At 37.8% G+C, this 12,358-nt stretch overlaps 1 protein-coding gene across 1 annotated transcript; it reads left to right on the top strand.

The window, feature by feature from the left end:
• Positions 1-587: 587 nt before the first annotated feature.
• Positions 588-1,541, top strand: LOC107292867 (olfactory receptor 4Q3-like). Its single transcript, XM_029285241.1, has one exon. The coding sequence runs from the start codon at positions 588-590 to the stop codon at positions 1,539-1,541; it is 954 nt and encodes a 317-aa protein (XP_029141074.1).
• The last annotated feature ends 10,817 nt before the right edge of the window (positions 1,542-12,358 follow it).

Here is a 12,358-nt window from a genome sequence, read left to right as displayed (position 1 = left end):
AACATTGTGTATGAGAAGATCAGAATGGTTCATGTTAGAGACTAGAAATCCACGTGCTTCATTATTCAACCTGAGGAAAAGGGTGCTGCTATATTCTGTCTTAAGTTGATGGAGACTCACACAGGTAAACATGATCAGCAGGCAGCATAATTATATAACTGACTTCCCCACTTTATCTCCATCTGCCGTGGTTAGCTAGATGATGAAATTATGGTCAGAGTGGCACAATGCAAGTGAAAGTGGGAAAACATGACGATGATGGTATCACAATAGCTGAACTCAACTCAGCTGTACAGTCAGTGATCAAGAGAAAAGAAGGGAGGGACACTGATGATTATCCATTGTCTTACAGATTGTGAGGTCACCGATTTGCAGATGGGATGATGCACGATTTGTATAGCTTCACTGAATTTCTGATCTATCACCATGGGTATGGAGCTTATTTAATATCTACAAATGAAACATTTTGTTTGCAAATATCATATTCCAAGAATGGAAATTGTAAAGAAGAATTTCATTTCTAGTTTCTGCTGATGTCCCCAAAACATTCACAAAACATGTCATTTTCTCTTCTTCCAGGTCTACTCATGGCCCTCAATGATTCTACTGTTACAGAGTTTATCTTCTTGGGTCATTCCAATTCTCGGCCGATCCAGCTTCTTCTCTTTGTATTAGTCTTGGCTGCTTATACAATATGTCTGGTGGGCAACCTCCTTATTGTAGTGACAGTGCAGGGAGAACCCCACCTCTCTCAATCACCCATGTACTTCTTCTTGGCCAACTTATCTCTCTTTGATATTACTTTGGGCTCACTGGCTACACCCAAGCTTTTAACAGATTTAGTGAGCTTCAGCAGGACCATCAGTTTTATGGGTTGTATGATCCAGATCTTCTTTATCCACTTAATTGGGGGCTCTGAGATGCTCCTTGTAACCCTCATGGCTTACGATCGTTACATGGCCATCTGCCACCCTTTGACCTACATGACCAGGATGAACCGTCCACGTTGCATCAGACTTCTTGCCTCCTGTTGGGCTGGAGGCCTCATTCACACTACCACCCAGATGTTTTTGCTTCTCCAGCTCCCGTTCTGTGGACCAAACACTCTGGACAATTTTCATTGTGACCTCCCACAGGTGATCAAGCTGGCTTGTGTAGATACTTATGTCACTGAGCTGCTGGTTGTGGCCAACAGTGGCCTACTTTCCCTTGTATGTTTCCTTGCCTTGCTTGCTTCCTACAGTATCATTGTCAGCAGCCTTCGAGGCCACTTCAAGGAGAGTGGAGGCAAAGCCTTGGCTACCTGCAGCTCCCACCTCATTGTGGTCTTCATCAGCTTTGTGCCTTGCATCTTTGTTTATTTAGTGCCTTTCTCCAGGTCTCACACAGACAAGGTGGCTTCTGTGTTCTACACCCTAATTGTACCTTCTGTCAACCCACTCATATACACCTTGAGGAACCGAGACATGAGTAATGCAATGAGGAAGTTAAAGAAGAGGTGCCCTTTCTTACCTTCTTCTGGGAACATGGAACAAGTATGAGTTGTTTTGGTCCACTCAGTTGTGAAACAAATTCTATTTGCCTGTTAATTTCTTCTCTGGTTCCCATTCATGTAGATCAGTTGCACCTGATCTTCAAGTCAGTACTGAATTCATGGCTTGGCAGACAACATACGGAGACATTCTTTGGACAAAAGAGACAATGGCCATTGTAGCATGATGCAGAAAATACACTGTTGACCTGGAAAATGTTATTCATACAAGTGTTTTCATCATTCCTTTCTAGACAGGTTGAACGTTTTCCTCTATTATTGAACGTTCTCCTGTATTGGATCCTGTTATTTCTTAACTGGAAAAAAGAATACGTTGGCAAGGTTTGGTAAATGGAATAACCCATGTGATTTGTGTTGTCGGAAGGACTCACATAAGCCAAGTTCAATTTCAGTTCAGCTCTATGCAGGAATTTTAATTAAAATACAACTGACAAATGGCAATCCTGTCCCTACTTGGATTGTGAGCTGTCCTCAGTTGTCTGCTCGGATGGGCAGCTATAGAAATAAAACAAAGAAACAAATACTTGTAGACATACAGTGAAGGAGCATCTTTTTTGGAAAATGCTTTCTTTACCCATTGTTTGGACTGTTACGGAGTTTTTCATTAGTTTACTAGAAAAAAAAAATCTTATATTTCTGTATTGATTCTTTAAGAATAAAACTTATCTAGTCTGCCTGCTGAGTCAGTTCCCAGATTGCATCTGTGATTTTTCTAACAAAGTTGTCGAGGTAGGTATACCGCTGGGGCATTTGTATTGTGACTGTGCAAATAGATCAATATTACCACAACTGATTCTTTGATACCATGCATCTTTGCACTACTACAAGGAGCGGGGGGGGGGGGGGGAAGAGATATTGAAATGTCTTTGAGAAAACATAATTTTCATTTGACTTCACGATTCCAATGCTAATTTTTCTCCTGATTCATGTCCCTTTATCTTGCGTTTGTTGTATAATATTAAGAGAGATTCATGTTTTTCCTGCGCACGATATAAGAAGTATCATCTGCAAAACTGCACATGAAGTCAACAAGTTTGAAAAGAGGTCCATGAACATCTAGAAAGGACAGGAGACAGGAAAGGGAGGTAAAATACCCTTGATATAAGGGCTTAAGGGACAGAGTCTCCCTTGTAATGTAATCATGCTTCATTATTTCAGTGCCATAGCCCTTTGTTTTGGGCAACATAGCAGGACCAGAAGGTTGAGACCTCTTTATTGATGGTGGATCAGAACCATTGAGAGACCCTCAGCAAATCAGACTTCGCCTAAGTCTCCTTCTTTTAAATGTGATAGTAGGAGAAATGATTTGCTAGAATGTCAGAATGTAACAGACACACCTATTGGATCCAGATTTTGCACTCCAGTCAGAAGCACTGAGGCATTTCCGGGTTGAAATGATTAGATGGCGATATCACTGTTGCCTTGGAGATGCCCAGTTGGGGGCTCCTTTTGTGTCCCCAGCAAGAGCTTGGCGAGTGAAGGACGAGAGCTCAATCCCACTCCATGGCCGGGGTCTCAAATGCAGGCTTGCAGCCTTGTGCCCAGCATTTCAACCACTCGAGCCACTGTGCTAAGATAAGACAACTTTACTGTCCTTTTTTTATTATTGTGGGCACCCTGGCACACATTAAAAATGAATTTTTGTTGCCTGCTCTCAAAAGTATACATATACACAACACACATATAAATATGCTATATACATACATAGGTATATACCTACACCCTTATATATAAATACATATACACATTAATGACTGTCCATCTTGGATACATAGCGGAAAGAGGAAGCTTGAGAGTTCACAAGGTTGATTACTGTACGGGACAAAACTGTGACTGAATCTGGATGTTCTGCTTTGGATACCACAATGCCTCCTCCCAGAAGGTAACAAGGAAAACAGGTCATGAAGAGGATGTGTAGCATCCCAGGCAATCTTGCAGACCCTGCTCAAACAATACTTATATGCTATGTCCTGGATGGAAGGGAGGGAACTGCCAATAATCTTTTCTGCCATCTTCACCACTCTCTGCACCGCCTTCCTGTCTGAAACAGTAACACTTCCAAACCAGACTGCAATGCAATATGACAGGATGCTCTTGATCGTCCCTCTATAGAAAGTGGTAAGGACAGGGGAAGGAAGATGTGCTTTTCTCATGTGATGTAAAAAATGCAGGCTGCTGTGCCCCTTTCATCAGTGTCTTGCTCCTTACAGGATCAAATTACTTCTCAGTGTAGTGGTAGATTCTCAAAACAGTCCAACTTTAAGCATCTCTCACCTGGACATAAAGTGATTTGTATTAATGAAATAAAAGTGTTGCATATACAATGGAGTCGTCCAATCCCTGTCTTGCTGTGCTGCAATGGCACTTTTATTAGACACTCACCAAGCATATGGGACAACCGTAAAACTAATTGGAGGAGAAGATTGGTGGAGAAAGACTTTCCAAAATTTATCCCAATGTGTCTCCCATTCATAGCCTTAAAGTACGAATGGATGAATTCACAATTACAGTAGTCCTTGACTTATGACACCATTGGGACCAGAATTTCCATTACTAAGCAAGACAGTTGTTAAGCAAATTCTGCTCCCACCATGGATTTTGCTTGTCAGAGGCCAGTTTGGAAGGTCTCAAATAGTGATCACGTGATCCCAGGATTCTTCAACCAGCATTGCAAATACATGCTAGCCAAGCATGTGAACTTTGATCACATCACTGTGGGGATGCTGCAACAGTCATAAGGATTACTTGTAAGACATTTTTTTCAGTGCTGCTATAACTTTGAACATTTGCTAACCAAATAGCTGTAAGTTGAGGACTACCTGTATATTATATACACAGGCAGTTCTTTTAGAAAAAAAATGGACTTTTAAGAGCACAGATCACTTACCTTCCACATTACTGGCCTAACTGCTCACAATGCCAGACTGAACTGGGAAAGAGAAATTAAGAAAAAGAAAGTTGACTTAATTACTTAGAAAGCTGGGAGAATTTAGCTCTTTTCAAACATGTCCATCTTCTTTGACTAAGGAATGTAACAACAACAACAGCAACAACAACAATAACAACAACAACAATAATAATAAAAGTTGGGAGGTACCTTGGAGGTCATCTAGTCCAACCCCCTGCTCAGGCAGGAAACCCTATACCAGGGGTGTCAAACTGCCGGTCTGTGGGCCGGATGCATCATGCCTGCCCTATACCATTTCAGACAAATGACTGTCCAGTCTCTTAAAAAATTCCAGTGTTGGAGCATTCACAGCTTCTGGAGGCAGGTTGTTCCACTGGTTAATTGTTCTAACTGTCAGGAAGTTTCTCCTTAGTTCTAGGTTGCTTCTCTCCTTGATTAGTTTCCATCCGTTGCTTCTTGTCCTGCTTTCAGGCACTTTGGAAAATAGCTTGACTCCCTCTTCTTTGGGGCAGCCCCTGAAATATTGGAACACTGCTATCATGTCCCCCCTCGTCCTTCTCTTCCTTAAACTAGACATACCCAATTCCAGCAACCGTTCCCTATATGTTTTAGCCTCCAGTCCCCTAATCATTTATCAAATGCCTTACTGAAATCTAACTATACTATGTCCCCAGCATTTCGCTGGTCTACTAGTTTAGTCACTTTATCCAAGAATGAAATAAGATTGGTTTGGCATGATCTGTTTTTAACAAACCCATGCTGGCTACTGGTTATGATTTTGTTTGCTTCTAGTTGTTTGCAGATCTGTTTTTTTTATTATCTTTTCTAGGATCTTTCCAGGTATTAATGTTAAAGTGATTGGCCTGTAATTTCCTGGGTCCATTTTTTTCCCTTCCTTGATGGGAACCACATCAGCCCTTTTCCAATCCTCAGGTACTTCCTCGGTGCTCCAAGATTTATGACAGATGTGGTATAATGGTTCTAAGATAACATCTGCCAGCTCCTTCAGAACTCTGGGATGTAATCTGTTGAGTCCAGGTTCACTGGACTTGTACTTAGCTATATCTGTGTGCAGGCATTTTTATGGGTCTGCTATTTTAACTCCTGATAATTACAGCCAGTGTTATCAATGGTGAGGAACACTAAATATAGAAGTTCTAACATGTTAACAATAATATAGTGGTTCTCCTTATTGTAAAGGGTAGTGCATACAAGCATAAATGAAAAAAAAGGAAAAGCTCAAAAATTAAAATAATACAAGAAAAATATAAATCATCATCATCATTGTCATCATGTTTATTAAATTCTGAAAGTTTTAAGGGCCATCCCAAATGCAAAGAGGATAGGAGCCAATTGTGCATCTCGGCTAGCATATTGCACAATGTGGAGCACCTCACTGTGCATGGGTACAACAAGATGCAGAGCACTCTGAATAAATGGGGCTATCCAGTAACGTTTGGATGAGAAAATGTGATTGGCCCAAAGTCACTCAGCTGGTTTTGTGTTTAAGGTAGGCCTAGAATTCATCATCTCTTGGGTTCTACTCTAGTGTCTTTAACCTCTATACCAAACTGGTTAAAAGTAGAGGTCTGATCAACACTTGTTCCAACAGTTTGCATTTCACTCTCAATTCTGCAAAGACAGGGCCAGACAAAAATGGGGACAATGATTGTGGAAATGGGATGACTTCCATGTTAGTCCAGAACAACTGGAAAACCGTGAACAAGAAATGGACAGATTTGCCCATCACTCCCATTGATGTCAAAATTATTACTTCCAAGTAAGTAGTTTAAAGATCAGAGCCCAAGAGCTGTCAAATGAAATGGTAGCGCTGAAACGCCGCTCCGAATGAGTGTGCTGGTTTCACAGCCATTTCTCTGTTCCCGGTGGGTTTTTTAAAAGCCCCAGATCTCTCGGAGGGAGATTAGAAGCAGAGGCGCCCAGCCGAGTGGCTCAGGATGGCGGTCCGAGCCGCAGAAAGTAGGAAAGCCTAGGAGAAAGCCGGGTGATGGAGACGGCCCATCATGGCGGCCGTGAAGAAATGACAGCTGCCTGAAATAGCGGTGAATCAACGGGACAGTGACTCAACTAACCTGGCAGAGTGAACTCTCAGCGAACTCTTGTAAGTGTTCCGGATTGTGAAATCTTGCCGGAGAATTTCAAAGAAGAGAAGAAAAGAGAAGCCCCAGAGCAAAAGGGGGAAATCACTTCCCTGTCAGATAGTGGTGAAAAAGGAGGCAGGGGGAAAAAGAGATTCGACCTTAAAGTAACAGACTCACAGGCTGTATTGACTGTTGATCAAGGGTGGTTTCTCTTTCTGCCGCTCGCAGCAAAGCCAAGAAGAAGTTTAACAAGAAATAAAATAAACTTGAAAAATGACAGTGTGGACAGAGCAGAGAGAGTGGACATCTTGAATAAGAACTGATGACCAATTAGCATTAAATGAGGGAAGAGTGATATTCATAACTTAAGAAGTGAATTAATTGCTTTAAAAAGTTTCTAAAATAAAAGGGATAAATGGTAATTTGATTTGAGAGCTTAGACCAATAAGAATTAATTGAACATAACCCATTGTATGATTGAATCAGAGGAGGCTAACTAGAAACAAAAGGTTGACTGCCCAAGGGGGGTGAGAAAGTATATTTACTTGTTTCCTTGTTGAATACAATAATATTTTTAACTGTTAAGGGATTAACTATAAAACTTGGTCTTTATTACTAATGAACTGAATATTGGTTATAATATTGAGGTAATTTATTGGTTATTGGTTATATTATTGTTACATGTTATTATATAGATAATTTAGGATTGCAGTGGAATATAAACACCTGAAATTGATTAATATTAATTATAGTGTATTGGAAGTGTTAGTGTAATAGTTTTCATATTGTGTTAGCAACAAAATATATCATTGTGAAGATATAAGGTACTAGTGATTACAACCTTGGAAGAATAATAAGTTCCCCAGGTGTGGTGGAGGGAAAGATAAAGATCGTATACAAGTTGGAGGGTTGGTTGACGTCATTTAGAAAGATGACAAGAATCCCAAATCTAACAAGAGTTGGGACTGGAAGAAGGCAGATAACCCAAGCCTCATCGGCAGAATTAAGCCCTGCAGGGCAAAGATCCATAGAAGAGATGCTGCCACGGGAGAGAGCAGGCTCACTTAAAGACCTACAAGCAATGCTACAATCCATGCAAGAGGTTATATTGAGAAATCATGAGGATTTAAAAAAAGAAATAGGTGAAATAAGGAAGGATACTGGAGAACTTAAAGAGAAGATAGGAGCAATGGACAGAAAATTTGAATGTTTCCAACAACAGATATTGAAAAATAAACAGAAATTATTAGAAATGGAGGACAGAATGAATAAGGAGGAAAGAAGAGTAGATGAAATGGATGAAAAACTCTCGCAAGCAAACAAAGAATTAGAAAAAACCGTCATCTTGCTTGAAACTGAGAAAGGGGACCATTATTTACGCTTTCAAAACATGAAAGAAGAGAAGGGGGAGAACCTTCCAGAAATGATGACGGACTTGTTAGCAAGGGCCCTAGGGACAGGGAAAGAAGAGATGGCAAATGAAATTGATGAAACATACAGAATCCACACAAACTATGTGAGAGGAAATAACCTACCCAAGGAAGCACATATCAGATTTGTGAAGAAGTCAATTAGAGATGAGATTTTGCACAGAACAAGGGACGATCCAATAGAATACAGAGGTAAACAACTAACTGTTCTTAAACAAGTCCCCAGGAGGGTAAGAGACCTGAGAAGGCCCTACCAACATATTACATCAAAATTAATAAGACAAAATATCAATTTTAGGTGGCTGATGCCGGAAGGGATTCTGGTAACTTGGCAAGAAAAAAGATATAGGCTAGATTCGACTGACAAAGCAGAAGAGTTTTTCCAGCAGCACCTGGGCAATGAAGATGAATTAGAAGGAAGAGAGTTAAGAGAAGAGAACAATTCAGAGAGATACAACAGAAAGACACAAGGCAAAGAACGGGAAATGGAGAGAAGAGAAAAAACGAGAAGGAATCATGACAATGATGATGAAAGTAGACACAAAGAACTCAAGGAAGATAGACTGACAAGAGCGACAAGATCAAAACAGAGGCAGTAATGTAGAAATATTAACAGTATTATCATTAAATGTAAATGGACTAAACTCCCTGACTAAGAGAAATATAATTTTGAATAAGCTCAGTAAGAAAAACTTAGACATAACTATTTTACAAGAAACACATATAAAGACTCAAGATCAGGATCTACTAAATTACTCCAAGTTAGGAACCAAATTTGTATCGCTTTCACAGCAGAAGAAAGGAGGAATTGTGATATATGTTAAAGAAAGAATCCCAGCAAGACTAATCTACCAAGATGAGGAAGATAGAATATTGATTATTGAAATTTCCCTGAATAAAAAAAAAGGTCGCCCTGGTAGGAATTTATGCCCCCAATGAAAAACAAAGACAATTTTATAAGAAACTGCATAAGGTTATTGCTGATACAGAATATGAGAACATTTGTATAATTGGTGATTTTAATGCAATTATAGACAGAGAATTAGATTATAAGAGTGTGGAAGTAAGGAAACAAAGCAGGAGAATATTACCTGGTACTTTTTTAAAAATGGCAGAAGAATTAAATATTCAAGATAGTTGGAGGGAGAGAAATCTGAATGAAAAGCAATTTACATATTTTTCAGGGCGGCATCAATCATGGTCCAGAATTGATATGGTCTGGACAACGAAAGAATTAAATTCAGATATTGATGATGTAGTAATAGATATTAATGTAGTAATCTATTAATTAATAGATTATGGGCAGATCATAATCCCATTATAATTAAATGGAAAGAACAGAAGACAACAATAAGGAGATGGACTCTAAAAAAGGCAATTTTAAACCAAACAGAATTTCAGCATAAGATGGAGGAACAAATGCGGACATTTTTCCAGACAAATAAGAAAGAGGAGACTAGCACTCAAAATTTATGGGACATGGCCGAGGCTGTTATGAGACGTACTGCAATTGCGTACATGGCTAATGAATATAAAAAGAAAAGGCAATATCGAAAAAGTTTAGAGGACAAATACAAAAAATTAGAATCAGAACTACAAAAAAACCCACAATGTAGAGACCTAAAACGACAGCTAGATTTAAATAAGCATAAATTGAATATTATAGAAAAGGAAGAAATGGCAAAAAAAAATAAAAGGTATTAGACAAAAAAATTTTGAACAGGCAAATAAACCTGGGAAATGGTTGGCTTATAGATTGAAAAAACAAAAAGATAAAGATGGATTAGTAAATTATGTAATCAAGCAGGGGAGATGGTACATCAAAATGAAGAGAAAAAATGGGTGACATATGAATTCTATAAAAATCTTTATAAAGAGGATGAAATGGTTACGGAGGAAAGAATATTACAATATCTTATGAAAGCGGACTTACCGAAGGTCCTGGAAGAATTTCAAAATATATTAAATAAAGATATAACAGTCCAGGAAATTATAGAAGCAATTAAAAAGCAAAAAAGTAATAAAACACCTGGCCCTGATGGATTACCGTCTGAAATATATAAAAACCTCCAAGAATATTTGGCCCCAACTCTACTGGACGTATTTAATGATGTACTAAATATAACAAAAACCCCAAACTCATGGAAAGAAGCAATCATCTCACTAATTCCTAAAGAAAATTCTGATTTGACCTGCATTAAAAACTATAGGCCCATCTCTTTACTGAACACGGATTATAAGATTTTCATGACTATAATGGCAGAAAGATTAAAAAAATATTTAGTTGAATTTATCCATACCGACCAAAACGGCTTCTTGCCTAAAAGACAAATTAGACATAATGTTAGAATCATACTAGACATCTTAGAATATTATGAATTACATAGCGAAAAACAAATGGCATTGATTTTTGTTGATGCTCAGAAAGTGTTTGATAACGTCAAATGGAATTTTATGTGGACTCAACTTAAACAGATGGAATTCGGAAAAAAATTATAAACATATTTAAAGCAATCTATTCTAAACAAGATTATGTTTCAGTGGGGGGTTTTGTATGGGTGTGTTTTTAGAACAGGCCTATTATTTAATTCGATTTTAAAACAGAAACTATTTATTTATTCGTGGTTTTTAGTATTGCCTGTTCACCGCCCTGAGTCCCGCAAGGGAGATAGGGCGGTATATAAATTTAATAAATAAATAAATAAATAAATAAATAAATAAATAAATAAATAATAAACGGAGAATTAACAAATAGCGTCCAAATACAAAAAGGCAGGAGACAAGGTTGTCCACTATCTCCTTTATTATTTATTCTTTTTTTAGAAGTACTTACAAGAATAATCCAAAAAGATAGGCTGATTAAAGGATTAGAAATCAGAAAAGAGACATTTAAATTACAGGCTTATGCGGACGATTTAGTTTTCATTCTGGAAGACCCCTTAGAATCTGGAACAAGATTATTACAGGTGCTGGGAAATTATGGAGATTTTGCAGGGTTGAAAATTAATAAAGAAAAAACTAAAATGTTAGTCAAAAACATGTCCAATTTACAAGAAACTGAGCTAGTAGAAAAAATCAATATCCAGACATCTAAAAGAGTAAGGTACTTGGGGATCCAACTGTTGGCAACTGTTCTCAACTGTTCTCAAAAGAGAAAATTATGATAAATTAATAGATCAAATTATAGCAGACTTAGACAGATGGAAAAACTTACAGCTCTCCTTTATGGGGAGAATAGCGACAATCAAAATGAATATACTCCCCAAATTACTCTTTTTATTTCAATGTGTACCAATTAAATTAGGCAAGGATTTATTTGAAAATTTAAACAGAATTACATCCAAATTTATCTGGCAAGGTAGAAAACCGAGAATTAAATTAAAATTATTACAGGATGCAAAGGAAAGAGGAGGGCTCGGCCTCCCGAATTGGGAAAAATATTATCAAGCAGCAATATTGGTATGGATGAAGGATTGGATACACTTAAAGAACAGAAGACTACTGGCATTAGAAGGCCATGACATGCAAATAGGGTGGCATGCTATAATGTGGGACGGGAAATATAAGGCTCATCAGTACTTTCAGAATCATCATATTAGACGGGCACTATTAGACGTGTGGACAAAAATTAAAAAAAATAATTATATAAAAATCCCCAATTGGCTATCCATATTAGAGATATTCATGCACCCCAAATTCATAAATCTAGGAAGAGTAATTACATACAAAGATATATTAGACGAGAATGGGGATATGAAAACAAGGAAAAGATTATCAGAAGATGGTATAGAGTTGGAATGGTGGGCATACTTACAAATGTAGTCGCGATACAGAAAAGACAAAAAAGAACCAGGGATAAAATTAGAGCATACACAATTAAATAAAATCCTTCTAGGAACAGAAGATCAAATGATAAAAAAGACATATCAATATTTATTAGAACAAGATTTATTAGAAGAACAGGTAAAAGAAACAATGTTAATCTGGAGTAAAAAGTTTGGTTACATTATTGACCTTGATAATTGGCAATCATTATGGGACAGAAACAGGAGGTTAACACTAGCCACCTCCTACAAAGAAAATTTATACAAGATGTTTTATATAGATGGCACCTTCCCCCTACAAGGCTAGCAAAAATAGATAAAAAAACCTCACCAACATGGTGGAAATGTAGAAGGCTTCCAGGGACTTATTATCACATGTGGTGGGAATGTTCAAAGGCACAAAATTTTTGGAATCGGATAAAAAATTGGCTGGAAGAAATACTATTACAAAAAATTGATTTAAAACCAGAAATCTTCTTATTAGGGATTATTAATGACAAACTCAGCAAAGCATCTTTTTACTTACTATTGCATATTTTAAC

Source organism: Protobothrops mucrosquamatus, unplaced genomic scaffold, assembly GCF_001527695.2.
Source record: "Protobothrops mucrosquamatus isolate PMUCROS unplaced genomic scaffold, P.Mucros_1.0 scaffold1441, whole genome shotgun sequence".
NCBI lineage: Eukaryota > Metazoa > Chordata > Lepidosauria > Squamata > Viperidae > Protobothrops > Protobothrops mucrosquamatus.
Note: the sequence above shows the minus strand (reverse complement) of the source record. Positions and strands in the feature narration are given on the sequence as shown.

Bases quoted from the DNA above. Each gene is read 5' to 3' on its own strand.
- LOC107292867 (XM_029285241.1), top strand. From the start codon at position 588: ATGGCCCTCAATGATTCTACTGTTACAGAGTTTATCTTCTTGGGTCAT.